This window comes from Toxorhynchites rutilus, chromosome 2 (assembly GCF_029784135.1).
Source record: "Toxorhynchites rutilus septentrionalis strain SRP chromosome 2, ASM2978413v1, whole genome shotgun sequence".
Classification (NCBI taxonomy): Eukaryota; Metazoa; Arthropoda; class Insecta; order Diptera; family Culicidae; genus Toxorhynchites; species Toxorhynchites rutilus.
This window is the reverse complement of record NC_073745.1, coordinates 184,792,193-184,809,043: the sequence shown is the minus strand read 5'-3', so window position 1 is coordinate 184,809,043 and position 16,851 is coordinate 184,792,193. Positions and strand designations below refer to the sequence as shown.

Below are 16,851 nucleotides of genomic sequence, written 5' to 3'. Positions count from 1 at the left end.
ATTGCATCTAATTTGCAATGCCAGTTTCCCCATGCTCCATGATTTTGAAGCCTGTGTTAGGGAAACATTCTGATTTACAGAAACGCCAGCGAGTACAGAAGTACCCGCTGCTTGTATCTATTTTGCAATGCCGATTTCCCTTGGCTGCATGGTTTTGAAGTCTGTATTAAGGAAACATCCATTCATTCCAGCGATGGTACCTCAATCGTTGCGCAATCATAACTAAGTGGATTTCCGAGCGACACTCGCTTCTATACCGATTGGTGTTATTTCAACAATTTTTATTTTAAGGCTATTGAAACAAGTTTTTGGATCAAAAAGTAACAAGCGTATAACGCGTAGACATTTTATCTTTCGAATGAAGTGTTTATCATACCATTTCGTTCAGTTGTTTAGTGGCTGTTAACGCTCAAAATCTCGTTCTCCGGCGTAACGCTTTCATTTTCGAAACTTTGAACTTACACCCCAGTATAGAAATTAAAGACGTAGTCCTACGTCAAAATACGCGCGATAAATAGATTATTGAAATGTAAGATTTTCAGAATTTCATTTTGTCGAGTAGTCGATAGTTCGCATTTACATAATCACCACCTCTATTCCGGATCCCGAACGGGTTTGAAATTGGCAAAATAATACATTTTGTAACCCGTTCGACTTCGATTAAGCACATTTATCCATCCGTTCGACTTCGAATTATTTCGAAATTTGTTTTTCATCATTGCAAGGATGCAAAATTTGCAGACAAGTTCGCAATTTTACTGATATTTAATTTTTGTCGGAGACTCTATTCTGTTGCAGACTACATTGATATGGTATTTCTTTTCTTTATGGCTTGACTCAGTTCTCTGCGCTAGCAACCTCTTTTCAGACATCACTTCACTATTCTCACGGTTACAAAGGTAGCTGGCAGGTATTTATAAACATCAACATTCCATATTTTCGACGAAAAACTTCTGAAAAATCATCTGGCATCTCTGGAGGTGATGATATTTACTAAATTTCTGAAGGGCTCTGTTTTGATTTGGTGCGCCTTGTCGTATTTGAGTATAAAAAGATCAATTTTCTTGCTCAGGAATATTTTTGTATACTCTCTGGGTTGAGCACTACCAACCACGTGAGCTGTCCGAACTGAGCTACCACAAAACGCATGCTACGTATCTGATCAATATTTTCTCCCAGCGGGATTTCCCGCATCTTCGTAGCATACTAAGAAAACTTGCATCATGTGTCTGCTGCGGGAACTTTACGTACCGGGGGTGGAACGCCCTCGAGCCGGAAGGTGGAAATCATGACCGCCAGCAGTAATTACCACATCGAGGTGAATCCATCGAATGCCGGGATATATGACAGGGTGGTCGTGACGGATTTGATCAACCAAATTGCTCAGACGCAGCAGATTGATGCCAGCGGGCAGACGAATTTAAGACGATCGTCTTGTCCGAGGTGTTTGAGTTGCGCTTAGAAGAACCATGGAAAAGTAGGTTTCTACGTGCAGATTGGTTCTGTGCGTCAATCATACTTCGCGGGTTGTTCCCGCGGTTAGAAGTTGTTTGGGAATAAGAGTAACAGCTTGCAAGGTACAACAGTATCCGTTTACGGTGAACCAGGAGGTGCCAGAAATCGACTGATAAGCATTTCTCCGAGAAATCGCCAATCAGATTGTGTTTTAAGTGTGTTACAAAGTATTTTTATTTGCGTCTATACGCTCCAACGGTACGAATTACAATGGATGATGGCGAGTGACGCAGCTCTCTCTAGCTTGACAAAATATATCCCTACAGCAATGCATGGTGATTAGGGAGGCACAAGATGTAGAGTAGCTCGAAAATAAAATATTATTACACGCATTCTTTTGTTCCAATTTAATTTTAAACTATCTAATATAACCACTGTCCATAGCGATCTGGAGGTACCACTGTACGTCCACTACGAGTTTGGTGATGGCTTTCAGGTTCGGCTGAATCGTTGCTGGACTCTTCTAGTGGAGTTCTTTGATCATGAATACTGGCTTGCGATGAATTATCATCAAATTCAGGACCAATACTAGGTACAGTTACAGGCGGACATACAACCCCTGGCGATCTACTAGCAACTGGTGGAATAGCACCCTCTACGGGATTCACAGCATGTGGAGGAGCTACTTCAGATGGAATAACAACTCTTGGTGGACTCTGGGTCATGAAATATTTCCTAACATGATCTTCGAGTAACAGCTCACTGGAATTCGACCCCTGATTATGAGTACGTGTCATGAGCCTACGGTTCCGGTGGAAATGATTACCAAAGTTATCTCGCCCACAAACAAAATAATGAATCCGTTCGCACGCGTATACTACAGCCAATAGCTCTTTCTCAATTTGGGCCCATAACTGTTCGCTCTTAGTTAGGGTTCTGGATGCATATGCCACAGGGCCATGATCCTGTAGCAAGACACACCCCAAGCCGTCTTTGGAACTATCAGTCTGAATGAAACAGGGCTTATTTGGATCGAATATTGCCAAACTTGGTGCCCTCGAAATCGTTTGCAGTATATCATTGATTTCTTTTTCGTGATCGTCATTCCATTCCCATCTAACGCCATTATGTGTCAACCTACGCATGTTCGCCGTACGTCGCGAAAGGTTCGGTATAAACTTTGCCAAATATTTACAAAACCCCAAGAAACGGGTGATGTCTGCGACAGACTTTGGCTTTCGCATTCTAAGTATGGCCTTAATATCTTTATCTAGAGGATGAATTTTTCCGTCATCGATAATTATTCTTCTTCTTCAATGGCACTAACGTTCCTAGAGGAACTTCGCCGTCTCAACGTAGTATTACTTGCGTCATTTTTATTAGTACTTAGTTGAGATTTCTATGCCAAATAACACGCCTTGAATGCATTCTGAGTGGCAAGCTCTAGAATACGCGTGGTCACAGTGCAAGTCGGAGGAAATTTCTTTGACGAAAAATTCCCCCGATCAGAACGGGAATCGAACCCGAACACCCGGCATGTTAGTTATGACGCTAACCAGTCGGCCAAGGGAGCACCCCATCGATATCGATAATGTTACCCATGAATTTAACACAGTTTTTACGAAACTGCAGCTTATCAGGGTTGAATTTAACATTGTTTGCACGAGCGCGATCAATAACCTTTGCTAGAATATAATCATGTTCGGCCTCATCAGTTCCAGCAATAGCCACATCATCGAAGTAGATTTCGACTCCCGGAATATCACCAAAAATTTCTATCATTTTCCGCTGAAACAACTCAGGCGCGTTGTTAAGTCCAAATGGAACACGATTCCAGTGGTACCGACCAAAAGGAGTCATGAATGCTGTGAGATCAGAACTTTTGCAATCTAACTCCATCTGCCAAAATCCGCTACTCAAATCGAGGACTGTAAACACTCGTTTCCCCGCAAGACGGCTGAATAGATCTTGTTGGGTAGGAATAAGAAAATGTTCGCGCTTAATACATTTGTTCAGAGGTTTCGGATTAAGGCAAATTCGCAATGCTCCGTTAGATTTCTCCACCACTTGCATGTTACTGACCCAATCAGTGGGGTAATCAACGTGCGATATGATACCTTGTTCTTCCATCTTCTTAAGTTCAATTTTTAGTTGATCATGCAAAGTTAAAGGTATGCGTTTTTATAGTGTAGAGCTGGGATAGAATTCTCCTTAAGTACTATAGAACACTTCCCAGGAAATTTTCCTAAACCTTCGAATATATCTCGATACTGCGTGACAAAATCAGCTTTACTTTGTGGAATGTATGTTGACATGTGAACCCTATTCATGCGACTTATCAACCCGAATTCAATGCAAGATTGCAATCCTAACAACGGCTCAAACTTTGAATCAACAACCAAAAACTCAGCGCTATGCGCGCAACACTTTTCGCGATCAAAACACGACACAACAACCTTTCCATAAATCTTTATTATATTGGAACTATAATCGAGAACATGTGCATCAACCTTTTCAATCGTGAATATTTTTTATTACATTTATCGGGATACAGTTTACATCCGAACCAGTGTCTAACTTAAACTGTACATCTGTGTTCCCAATTTGATATGTTTTGCGTCATCCTTTGATGTGCTCGCTCTCGTGGTTGTTAGAATTTATTCTATGTAAATTATTATAATTATTCACACATGCATAGCCGTCCTCATCTATATTCATACACCTACCTGCGTCACTCCAATTTACCGTGAAAATTGATTTCTTCTTTTCCAGTGATCCCTGTTTCGACAACTGCTTCTCGATGTTATCCTCCTTACTTCGTTTCTGACGGCAGCATTTGCTGAAGTGGCCCATTCCTCCACATGAAAAGCATTTCACGTTAACAGCTGGGCACCTACTGCGATGACTCTGGGTGAATGGTTTTGCACAGTTGTAGCAAAGTTTGCGTGAGACGGCAGCAACCACTTCCTGTTGTTCACTTGATCGATGTTCCACAGATTTTACTTCAAACGGCTTGCGGTCGAGAACATTCTTATTCTCCGAGGCGGCTTCGAAAGCTTTACACGTTTCAATAATTTTCGACGTTGGTTGATCTCTCCCATCAAGAAGTTTCAGTTGGAGATTCTTGTCATGTATTCCAATGATAATTCTATCGCGAAGCATCCGTTCAGCGTATGAAGTTTGACATTCATGACATTTAAATTCACAATATTGTAATTGTGTGCGTAACTCTGTCTCGAAGTCGGTAAACAACTGCTTTTCCTTCTGCGTAATTGTATTAAATTTAAACGCTTCGATAGTGACGTTTTTACGAGGAAGACAATACTCATCGAACGATTTGATTACGTTTGTAAGTGTGAGTGAGTGCGTAACTACTACATTTTCGTTCGCTGAAGCTGCAGCACCCGCTGCACCACTATTTTCACCCATTGCATTGTCTTCACCATTAACGGCTCTGTTTTCATTAACACCAATACCAAAGAGATTTTCGGTGCTTGCATTGTCAGAATATAACGTGTTAAATATCTCCACACCACGATGTCCAATGAGCTACAAGAAAATGGCAACTTTGTTCTCTTCACTTTCCGTCGTTTTATTATTCGCTCGCATGTATATTCCGAATGCTTGCTTCCATCGAGGCCATTCTTTGGCCAAATTAGCACAATCGAGAGGCTGCGGCAAACGAAGGTCGAATCCAGACGCCATCTTCGATTCACCTTTCTTTCACGCAAAATTTCAGATTCAAAACTTTCAGAATCCTCACTTCACAAGCTACGTTACTTGTTTTCGGTTCGTTTATAGCACTTTTTGCACTGTTATTTATAACACTCCTCGCACTAAATCAGATCAATTTGTTCGTTTCTTGCTTCTGACACCATGTTTTAAGTGTGTTACAAAGTATTTTTATTTGCGTCTATACGCTCCAACGGTACGAATTACAATGGATGATGGCGAGTGACGCAGCTCCCTCTAGCTTGACAAAATATATCCCTACAGCAATGCATGGTGATTAGGGAGGCACAAGATGTAGAGTAGCTCGAAAATAAAATATTATTACAGATTGTCCTCGAGCAAAGTCCACAGAAGCTGGGAGCGGTGAGGGAACGGCTATACGAGCAATATGAGTCGGAAGACGCAAACGTTGAACTTTGCCGGACAGTATGAACACCGGATGAAGCAAAGAAGCAAACATATATTCCATCTGGAAGCGTTCGTGGCGCAGTTTATAGCACTGTATAAAAAGTTTCTCAACCAAGCATCCTCATGGAAAAGGATAATTTTTGAGCGATTTATTGAGATCGTAATTTTCTTTCGTTTTATTAAAAATAATAAACTTTTTGTGTTCATCTCACGTTTACTAACTACACTTAAATAGTTCAGGTATATAACTATATTAAATATAGGATATAGGTTAAATTAAGTATTAAATGTAGGTATTTAATACTTAACTCTAAACAAAGAAATTACAGCCTTACGTTTCCGAGAGTTGCCTTCATCATCGGAAAATTTTGGAAAACTGCCGCTCTTCAGGTGTATCAAACTGTTTCCTATAAAAATGTTCACAGAGCGAATGATAGACCGTCCCATCCGTGTCGTTGCTGTGTGGTATTTATCTAATGAGTAACCGCTTACCGCTCTAAAAATCAATGAGAAAAATTGTAAATCGAAATCTGTATAATTTTACATGGTTTTACCTTACATGCAGAAACTATAACTTTTAAAACCATTTACCGTTTTTGTTTTGGTTTTACAGTTGTCTGACTGCTGTGATGAAAGTTCGAATTCAGAATTCACCGCCCTTTAGGATTTGAGGCGAACAGGTACAATGCAAACTTTTCGAACTCGATTGGATTGATCCAATCGCCGATCGGATTGGAATCCAATCGCCGATCGTGTACCGGAATGAGGGGATTATTTTGCTAATTTCAAACCCGAACGTGAACCGGAATAGAGGTGATTATTATAGAGGCAAGTGTGCACATGACTTAACCATCTCTCAGCCACCTGAGATATAACAATCCAAGGCGTCAGCAAGGCGCATACAAGTACATCCTAAGGTGAGGCCGTTTCTTCACGTGATGGAAAATGGAAGGTGGGAAGATTTTTTAAATCTGTGACGCCACAGATTTTGTTTATGTATGTTACTTTTCTTATAATAGTCCACTACATAGGAAAAGTGTTGTTATTAAAAGTAAAAATAAGCAAATGAAATGATAGATTATAAGGGCCCGACATTTTAACAGAAACTGAAACTGTGTTTTTGAAGTGTTCTAAACTTAATTTCAATTCAATTTTACTTCTCGTTGTTGGTATGGGATGAGCGCAATGAATCACCCCTTGTTATCAAGTGACACAATTATACTGAAACTAGCAACACTGTATTCTCGATGTATCCATTCCAACAATTAGAACGCTACGAATTAAACGTGCTTTTTGTTTTCTCTAAGTAGCGCGTTGTTTCTTTCCGAAGTGGTTCCAATTGTCCCTCTTCCAAACGCATTCCGCGTGATTCTGCTGTCGTTTCGACCCAACACTCGTTACGTCGACCAAATCGTAAACGAACAAAGTCAGAGTCAGAATCTTTTGCTCCTTTGACGGATAAACATTTAACAGTGCATGGGAAAAAAGGTTGTAAGTTTTTTCATGTAAAATCAACTTGAAAAATAAATTTATTTGACTCCGTATGACTTAGATTGAGACGAAAAGTTTCCCGCTTGAGTCTTAGTTTTAGACGACTGAAGTTTTCAGCACTCTAAGAGCCCCCGCAGACTGCAGACTGACTTGTCGATCGATAGTTCGGTCGGCTTCTTAATCAGTACGGAGAGGTATGCATGTGCGCACATTACACCGATTCAGTTGGGTCGGTTTTTGCATCAGTAGGCCGATTCGAACAAACTGTCTTAGAAAAAAAGTCTCTAGTGTGCGGGGGTTCTAATTGTGAAAAAGTACGGTAGAACTCCGATTATCCGCGGAATAGTCTGGCTAGGTCACCGCGGATCACGAAAATCGCGGATAATGCAATTAATGACTAAAAAAGAGATGCAAACACAAAAATTCAGCATGATAACTATGTTTTATCAATAAAGGAATCATTAAACTATTAATAATGTGAAAGTCATGACCAAAAGAAAAATGCTCAATTCTACACCTCACTGATAATTTCCGGGAAAGTCCATAGCATTACTATGGAACTCGCTTTCGCGGATAAACCGCATCGCAGATCATCCGCTCGCGGATAATCGAGGTTCCACTGTAATTCCAATTGCTGACAAAAGTCAAACTTTCATTATGTTGCTCTAGATTCCAAACATAGTAGACATTGGAATACTATTTCTGAAATCAAAGAAAAAATTAAACAGTTTAGTTCTCGATATGTTCTGTTTTTTTCCTAATGCAATTAGCTTCTGTATATCCTCTTTCAACGTTATTCGTTGACACATTCATTTTTGTACCATTTGAGTAACTGACTGGTATGCCTGGTATGTGAACTTCCTATCTTCCTGGCTACTAACACAATCAAAGTTCAACACAACCAAAACCCGTGAGTCTTCCCACCTTCTATTCTTCATCTCGGTTCCTTCACTAAGGTGATTAGAGAAGCGATATATGAATACAGTACGGAAGAAAGCAGGGGGAATTATTTGCTTGAAGTGTGAAAGAGACAGACTGATCACGAGCAAGCTTGGGCACAAGCGTATTGTGTTTTGTTTACAAATAAAACACAGTAGACTTCCATGGCTGAAGAGTGGTTTTAGTAATTGGCCCACCTTAGGATATACTTCTAGTCGCTTTGGTAGATGCTTGACAAATCGAAAATAATGTTTTCGCAGTTTATTTTTGACCCGTATAAACGTCATTTTGTTGATTATCTAGTCTTAGGGTGGGTTTAGACTAGTGATATATTCATGTGAAGAAATATGATGAGATTTATAGAAATCGCATCAACCGTTTACACTAGCGTGAACTTCTATAATGAATATATTCATATTTTCGGTGAATTTACCCAGTGAGAAATTCACAAGCGTTTACATATGTTAAATTTATTCAAGTTATATATACCTCGAATAAGTGTATCATATTTATTCTCACCCGTTTACACCTATTTTCACGTGAATAAATCCATCTATAGCTATAGATCTCCCTAATGTAAACCCGCCATTACAATTCAATTATTCAACTAGCATCTATCTAAACATTGCTTGCACTAGAATATATGTAAATTTTACGTGTAGAGGCGGTATGCCTTAATAAAACATTGTGTAGAAAGTAATGAAAATTTTTATTTTTCTGGTGTATAAGTTTCTTGCAAGGATATTGGAAGTTCTGAATAAACACTTTAGTGTGCCTCGATTGCGACACCTTCGTGAGTTAGTGGATGTCAGTGTAGGAAACCTGAAAGACATGACCAATGAACTGAATTCTAATGCTGTGAGTGAGTACTGCTTTCGACCATATGAGGTAAAGCGTATCAAGTATAAAAAGCAGGCGGGATATGAAAAATCTAGACCATACGCCAGAAGTGGTCATCGAATAGTGTGCAGCGATTCAGCAATATATTGCTTTGGGGGATTTAATCCGAATATGGCTGTAATGAACGATGGCGACGAAGCGTCCTGCTTATTTCAGGAGCTGTGGAAATATGACATCGTGCGTAATGAGTGGACATTGCTCATGGACTCGAACAATGATCTACCGCAGGAATTGGCATCAAATGCGATGATTATGCATAGAAATCTTTTGATTGTAAATGTCCCTCAACTAGGAGACTACAATTTCAAGTTCATTAATATATCCATTTTTGTTAGGTATTTGGAGGAACAGGTTTTCCGTTTGGTGTTAATTGCTCAAATAAGCTCTATGTCTGCGAACCTGCGAAAAAACCAAAGGAGATGATGGAAATCGAAGTGAAAGGAGATCTACCGCCAGCCCAATACGGCCAAACCATTGTTTTTCACGATGGTTTTCTGTACACGATTGGCGGAACTGAAGGCTTTGACTATACATGTGATGTTTACAGGTATGACATGAATAATACACAATTATAAAGATACCACATGTTTTAACTGTTTCAAAACAGATTAAATGTATCATCCAGAACATGGGAATGTGCGTACGCATGTCGCCAAGATATACGCGATGATCCCCCTGGTCGTTATCGCCATGAAATTGCTTTCGATGATAACAATGTTTACATAATCGGGGGAGGAACCAGTGATTCTGCTTTTAGCTTAGCCTCTATTCCCACTTATAATCTTAAACGAAACAAGTGGACGTACACAGCGACAAAACCGGACCCAAGTCTACCCCTCCCAGGTGTTCCGGCACCGAGAAAATGTCACTCATGTGTTCAATACCACACCGATAATGGCACGGAGGTGATAGTGGCTGGAGGATATGATGGTGGATCGTATTACGCAGACGTATGGAAGTTGAATTTAAATACCTTTGAGTGGCGGTTGATGCAAAAATCGGTGCTACCATATACGTTATTCTTTCATGATGCTGCCTGCAGTGAATCCGGATGCATGTATATTTTTGGTGGCATAAAGTTTAGCTTCCGTAACAATCTTCGAACAAATATTGTATATAAAATGTGGATGACGATTCCGAAGTTAAGCGAGATATGCTGGGAAGCATTGCTGCATTATAGTCAGGAATTGCCAGCAAAATCAAAGAACGAATTACTTGAATTAGGAATTCCTTTGAAATTTGTGCAAAGGATTCATGAAGCGTAGATTGAGTCTGCGTTACCAAATTTGTTTCTACGTGGATTAATAAAATATATAAAAATTGCGAGATTATATAAAAATGTGTATATTTTGTATGTGAGAACTCAGTCCGATAATGGCAAAAAATAGTTTTAATTTTATAGCACGTAAAAGCATCATTGGAGAAAAATTATTAGCAAAGAAAAACAATAGGAATCAAAAGCGCTTAACCTACTGTTAGGACGTAACCCCTCGTTACAGCAGCACCGTAACCGAATAGATCGTTGTAATCGAATACGGTGTAACTTGACAGGAGGAATGAAATGATAAACAAAGAGAAAAACAATAGGGATAGTGTATGAAGAGTTGTACGAAAATTAGATCAATACTATTTGAAATTTACGTGGCAACGGAAAAGAATATTAGATAGGAATTAGAAAGGAAAAAAGGTAATAGAATTTATTATAAGAAATTATAAAGTCTGTCTCTCACCAAAATTTATGAATTTAGAACTTCAGAGTTCATCGAAGTAGCTGAACATCAGGAAAGATCCTCCATTAAGGATTCACTAAATTTGTAAGACACGATGAATTATGTAATGAATCAATATTAATTAAATAAATTTCAGCTTAAAGCAGACTGAACATAAAAATCGAGTCTCGCTCTCAAGGTTTAGCAAACCCTACGCCCACAAAACTTTAAGAAATTTATACGTGGGTTGGAAATGGAAGGACTCCTCGACACTAAAGAAGTCTCCCACTGCAGACGATGCAATCGTCCTGACTCAGCCGAAGCACATATGGTTGCCTGCGATCAATGCAGTATGTGGGAGCATTTTGGTTGTGCAGGTGTGAACGAGGCAGTTAAGAATCGTTCCTTTGTCTGTAAAGAGTGCATAGTGGAAAACAAATCCAGCCAAAAACTCCGAATTCCGAAGTCTACGAAGGGAGTTGATAAAGCATCCAAGGCTTCCGCAGGGAGAAGTATGACATCCAAACGAAATAAAGTATCAATGGCACCCCCGCAAGTATCACATCTAGCACGCGTATTGCATTATTAGAGGCAGAAATGAAAATTGTTGAAGAAGAGCTGTCACTGAAAGAGCAAGCGAACATAGAAGAAAAGGAAATCAAACAACGACAGTTGGCAGAGCAACAACGTCAAATTGAAGAAAGGAAGAGGATAATGGAGGAAGAAAAACGTCTACGAGAGCTTACGTTGGAGGAGGAGAAAACGTTTCAGAAAAAACAACAAGTTATTCGACAGCAATCACTGGAACAAAAGCGGCTACTACTACGAGAAATCGCAGCGAGTAGTAAGGGCAGTAAGACTGAATCTGTTGACTCTAGAAAGAAAGTATCGGATTGGTTAGTGGGTCAGCGCTCCAATGAAGGTTCTGAAGGACGGGGTTCATATGGCGAAAACCATCCCGAAAATAACATAAACGAAGCAGCAGCATTACCTGTACCCAATCGAGTCGAGAGTCCTCCATGCCCGACCACATCGATCACCAGTTGCGGTCATCAATCGAATCGTCCTCTGGTTGGGAACAAATTAAACAGTACATCAATTCCAGGTCATGCATCACGACTTTTGGAGACACGATGTGGTGAAGCGCTAGGCCCACACCATATTGCAGCACGCCAAGTAATGGGAAAGGAGTTACCGATCTTCAATGGCAATCCAGAGGACTGGCCGATTTTCATCAGCAACTTTGAGTAGTCTACCGCATTGTGCGGGTACTCAGACGCGGAAAATATGATCCGTCTACAAAGATGCCTGAAAGGGCATGCACTAGAGGCAGTGCGCAGCCGATTGCTGCTCCCGTCAAGTGTTCCATCCATTTTAGAAAAGTTACGAATTTTATACGGGCGACCTGAACTATTAATTCGTTCGCTGATGAAAAAGATTCAGAGTGTACCAGCCCCTAGACACGATCGGCTAGAAACGGTGATTGATTTTGGACTAGCGGTCCAAAACTTAGTGGATCACCTTCAAGCCGCGCACCAAGAATCACACCTTTCAAACCCAATGATGATGCAGGAACTGGTAGAGAAACTACCAGGTTCTCTAAAGTTGGATTGGGCGCTACATAAGAGCCAGGAGCCTATCCCTACACTGCGAACTTTCAGCAGTTTCATGACGAAGTTAGTCACGGCAGCCAGCGAAGTGACATTTGAATCACCGAACGTCAACGTGAACAGGAGCGAGCGCAATAGACCGAGGGATAAAGCATATATTCAATCTCACTCCGCAGTCCCCGAGACCTTTACAATTCCAAGCATTGAATTCAATGCCAAACCGAGGAAAATATGCGCAGTTTGTAATCGCGATGGTCACCGTGTGGCCGAGTGTTCCGAATTTAAATCCTGGAATGTAGATGATAGATGGAAGATTGTTCAACAGAAAGGCCTGTGTAGAACTTGTTTGAACAATCATGGCAGATGGCCGTGCAAATCTTGGAAAGGATGTGATGTTCAAGATTGTCGCAATAAACATCATTCGTTGCTCCATTATCCCTCGTCTACAACTCATCCTTTAAATTTTTCGATAAATTCCACTTTTGCAAGTTGTCTTCCAATCTTTCGCATAATTCCCGTCGTGTTGTACAACAACGATCGAGCCGTAACGATATTCGCCTTTATCGACGAGGGGTCGTCATTAACCCTGCTAGAGGACACCATCGCTCAATGTCTAGGTTTGGAGGGAGTGGCAGAATGCTTAACTCTCAGATGGACGGGGAATGTTACTCGAAAAGAGATGAGATCTCAGAGAGTTCAACTTGAAATTGCGGGAAAAAATAGCTCATTGAAACATAAACTCGTTAATGCACGTACCGTTAGCAGTCTAGTCCTACCATCGCAATCTCTAAAATATCACCAACTTGCGGAAAGATTTCCCCATCTACGAGGCTTACCACTTGAAGACTATGACTCAATCCAACCGAAACTTTTAATCGGATTAGACAATCTTCGGCTAGGCGTTCCGCTGAAAGTTCGACAAGGGCATTCGGGTGAACCGATTGCAGCGAAATGTCGTTTGGGCTGGGGAATCTACGGGAGCGTTCCTGCCAATCAAATTCTAGAAGTTCCAATCAATTTCCACGTCGCGGATATCACTGATCCCGATCTTTTGCTGAACGAACAATTGCGAGATTATTTCGCGCTGGAAAGCCTGGGGACAACAGTTCACGGTACACAAATTGAAACTGAGGAAGATAAGCTGGCAAGACACATCCTGATGGAAACCACTCGCCGCACGGAGTTGGGGTTCGAAACGGGGCTTTTGTGGAAACAGGATTGCCCAAACTTCCCGAATAATTACCCAATGGCACTACGTCGCTTGCAATCTCTAGAGAAAAGGCTTAAGAAGGAACCACATTTGATGGAGCGAGTTAGAGAACAAATAGCGGAATACGAAAGCAAGGAATACGCTGATAAAATAACCAACGAAGAAATAAAAACAACCGATTCCAAACGAGTATGGTATTTACCATTAGGTGTTGTCGTTAATCCCAAGAAGCCAGAGAAGGTTAGACTTATCTGGGATGCTGCAGCCAAGGCCAATGGAACATCACTCAACTCCCAACTCCAGAAAGGACCAGATCTATTGACGCCACTCCCAATGGTTCTGTGTAAATTTCGTCTATTTCCTATTGCAGTTTGTGGCGATATTAGGGAAATGTTCCATCAAATAAAAATTCGACCGCAAGACCGACAATCACAACGTTTTCTATGGCGAGATAATCCATCCAGATCCCCTCAAATATATGTGATGGATGTTGCCACCTTCGGCGCCACGTGCTCACCTGCACCAGCACAGTATGTGAAAAATGTTAACGCAGCAGATTTCACTGATCTTCTTCCACGTGCTGTCTCCGCGATTCAAAATAACCACTATGTGGATGACTATTTAGATAGCTTCGTGACTATTCAAGAGGCGGTTCAAGTGCTGAACGATGTCAGAACGATTCATGCCGCAGGGGGTTTTGAAATTAGAAATTTTCTCTCAAACTCAGCAGAAGTATTAAGCTGTATGGGTGAGAAAACATCCGAAGGGTCTAAGAACCTTTTTCTCGAACGTGGCTCAGATACAGAATCAGTACTTGGTATGCGCTGGATCCCAAGAGAAGATGCTTTCACATTTACGATCGGTTTGCGAAATGATTTGCTACCAGTGCGGGAAGGCCACTATGTCCCCACTAAACGTGAAGTACTGAAAGTAGTGATGAGTTTATTCGATCCTTTGGGACTTGTTGCATTTTTCCTCATACATGGCAGAATATTGATGCAAGACATTTGGGCCACGGGATGTGATTGGGATGACCAGATAAACGCTGAACTATTTTCTCGCTGCCATAATGGGCACAACTCTTTCCGCAGCTGAGTAGTCTGCGCATTCCCAGATGTCATTTCAACACATCGTTTCCACATGATGTCAGTCGTATACAGGTCCACATTTTCGTAGACGCTAGCGAGTCGGCGTATTCATGCGTCGTCTATTTTCGACTTGCAACAGAAGATAACGTCCAAGTGTCATTAGTGGGAGCAAAATCAAAAGTGGCTCTCTTAGGTCTCTATCGATCCCAAGGCTGGAACTGAATGCAGCTCTATTAGGTGTTCGATACCTGCAATCGGTGGAAAATTATTATGCTATCAAAAATAATCAGCGGTACTTTTGGAGTGACTCGACTACTGTTATTGCATGGATCAACTCTGAGCATCGCCGATACAATAAATTTGTAGCCGTTAGAATTGGAGAAATATTAACAGTAACGGACCAGCAAAATTGGCGATGGATTCCATCGAAACTAAATCCAGCCGATCAGGCCACTAAATGGAACGATGGGCCGAAACTTTATTCTAACAGTGTCTGGTTTAAAGGGTCTGATTTTCTATATGAATCTGCAGACAAATGGCCTGCACAAAGGAAACTTGCAACGTCCGAGGAAGAGTTACGTCACTGTCAACATCACAACATCGATCAAAATATGTTCATCGATGTTACCCGGTTCAGTAAGTGGGAAAGATTGCAAAGGTCAATGGCATTCGTCTTTCGATTTTCAGACAACTTGAGAAGAAAAATAGCGAAAGTTCCGTTGCAGTCGGGCATCCTCCAGCAAGACGAGTTGAAACGAGCAGAAGAAACCTTATGGAAATTCGCACAAGCAGAGGTGTTTTCTGCTGAAATTAATATACTTTCTAGAACGCGCGGTAGCCCTGAAGAACGCCATGCAGTAGTATCCAAAAGCAGTTCAATATATAAAATGTGGCCTTACGTCGATCATCACGGAGTAATTAGGATGCGCAGTAGAAGCAGTGCAGCTACGTTTATACCGTTCGAGGCAAAGTATCCAGTCATTCTGCCTCGCCATCACCTGATCACCAACCTAATAGCAGACTGGTATCATCGTCGATTCAACCACGTCAACAGAGAAACAGTCGTGAACGAAATGAGGCAACGTTTTGAAATACCCAGATTACGGTCTATTATGTATAAAGTTACCAAAAGTTGTGTCTGGTGCCGAGTCACGAAAGCAGTGCCTGCCACGCCTGCTATGGCACCTCTTCCAGACTGTCGAACAACGCCATTTATCAGACCCTTCACATATGTAGGACTCGATTACTTCGGACCAGTTCCAATTCGCGTCGGTCGTAGTCAAGTAAAACGTTGGGTGGCATTATTCACCTGCCTTACGATAAGGGCCGTGCACCTCGAATTAGTGCACAGTCTCTCGACAGAATCCTGTATCATGGCGATAAGGCGATTTGTAACACGACGTGGCCCTCCAGCGGAGTTCTATACAGACAATGCAACGTGTTTCCAGGGTGCTAGTAAAGAGCTTCAGATCGAAATCGCTACAAAACTGGCCTCAACGTTCACCAGTAACCAGACTAGTTGGAGATTTATTCCCCCTGCCGCCCCTCATATGGGAGGAGCTTGGGAACGACTTGTTCGGTCCGTGAAAATAGCTATATCTTCAGTTATAGAAGCGCCACGAAAACCAGACGAGGAAACGTTGGAGACTATTCTGTGCGAAGCTGAAGCGATGATTAACTGTCGGCCGCTAACGTACATACCTCTTCAATCGGCGGATCAAGAGGCGTTAACGCCTAACCACTTCATTTTGGGCAACTCCACTGGCGTAAAAATTCTACCTATGGAACCTATCGACTACTCCGGAATACTTCGCAGCAGTTGGAAGTTGGCACAAAGCATAACCGATGAGTTTTGGAGGAGATGGATACGGGAGTATTTGCCGGTCATATCTAGAAGGTGTAAATGGTTCGAGACTGTTAAGGACCTACAAGTCGGGGATTTGGTGTTAGTAGTGAGTGGAGCGACAAGAAATCAATGGATCCGTGGCAGAATTGTGGAGGTGATCCCCGGAAAGGATAAAAGAATTCGCCAAGCTATGGTGAAAACATCAGCTGGCGTTTTCAGACGAGCAGCTACAAAACTGGCGGTGTTAGACGTCCTTGAGTAAGGTAAACCCAAACATACGAAACATAAAGAGCACTAGGGTTTACGGGAGGGGGTATGTTAGGACGTAACCCCTCGTTACAGCAGCACCGTAACCGAATAGATCGTTGTAATCGAATACGGTGTAACTTGACAGGAGGAATGAAATGATAAACAAAGAGAAAAACAATAGGGATAGTGTATGAAGAGTTGTACGAAAATTAGA

At 41.4% G+C, this 16,851-nt stretch overlaps 4 protein-coding genes across 5 annotated transcripts; 3 read left to right on the top strand and 1 right to left on the bottom strand.

Moving 5' to 3' along the window:
* Positions 1–3,971: 3,971 nt before the first annotated feature.
* LOC129771024 (uncharacterized) lies at positions 3,972–4,819 on the bottom strand. The gene is made up of 2 exons (XM_055774266.1): positions 4,182–4,819; positions 3,972–4,117 (listed from the first exon to the last, which is right to left on the bottom strand). Exons 1-2 carry the CDS (start codon positions 4,615–4,617, stop codon positions 4,113–4,115), a joined length of 441 nt encoding a protein of 146 aa, XP_055630241.1. The 5' UTR covers positions 4,618–4,819; the 3' UTR covers positions 3,972–4,112.
* A 3,498-nt stretch (positions 4,820–8,317) lies between these two features.
* On the top strand, positions 8,318–10,333 carry LOC129770454 (kelch domain-containing protein 10 homolog). 2 transcript variants are annotated; one of them, XM_055773298.1, is made up of 4 exons: positions 8,318–8,335; positions 8,755–9,198; positions 9,261–9,472; positions 9,533–10,333. In XM_055773298.1, the coding sequence occupies exons 2-4, from the start codon at positions 8,857–8,859 to the stop codon at positions 10,188–10,190; spliced, it is 1,212 nt and encodes a 403-aa protein (XP_055629273.1). In that variant the 5' UTR covers positions 8,318–8,335; positions 8,755–8,856; the 3' UTR covers positions 10,191–10,333. The 2 variants fall into 2 exon arrangements, with proteins under 2 accessions (XP_055629273.1, XP_055629272.1); XM_055773297.1 differs by lacking the exon at positions 8,318–8,335 and having other exon boundaries at positions 8,510–9,198.
* Positions 10,334–12,062: 1,729 nt separating this feature from the next.
* Positions 12,063–14,549, top strand: LOC129766494 (uncharacterized). Its single transcript, XM_055767063.1, has one exon. The coding sequence runs from the start codon at positions 12,063–12,065 to the stop codon at positions 14,547–14,549; it is 2,487 nt and encodes an 828-aa protein (XP_055623038.1).
* A 916-nt stretch (positions 14,550–15,465) lies between these two features.
* LOC129766493 (uncharacterized) lies at positions 15,466–16,650 on the top strand. Its single transcript, XM_055767062.1, has one exon. The coding sequence runs from the start codon at positions 15,466–15,468 to the stop codon at positions 16,648–16,650; it is 1,185 nt and encodes a 394-aa protein (XP_055623037.1).
* Positions 16,651–16,851: the final 201 nt, after the last annotated feature.

Excerpts from the sequence above, each read along its gene's own strand:
- LOC129771024 (XM_055774266.1), bottom strand. The coding sequence starts at position 4,617 with ATGCTTCGCGATAGAATTATCATTGGAATACATGACAAGAATCTCCAA.
- LOC129770454 (XM_055773297.1), top strand. The coding sequence starts at position 8,725 with ATGAAAATTTTTATTTTTCTGGTGTATAAGTTTCTTGCAAGGATATTG. Across the intron at positions 9,199-9,260 it reads TGCATAGAAATCTTTTGATT|GTATTTGGAGGAACAGGTTT; the intron begins GTAAATGTCCCT and ends CATTTTTGTTAG. Across the intron at positions 9,473-9,532 it reads TATACATGTGATGTTTACAG|ATTAAATGTATCATCCAGAA; the intron begins GTATGACATGAA and ends GTTTCAAAACAG.
- LOC129766494 (XM_055767063.1), top strand. The coding sequence starts at position 12,063 with ATGAAAAAGATTCAGAGTGTACCAGCCCCTAGACACGATCGGCTAGAA.
- LOC129766493 (XM_055767062.1), top strand. The coding sequence starts at position 15,466 with ATGCGCAGTAGAAGCAGTGCAGCTACGTTTATACCGTTCGAGGCAAAG.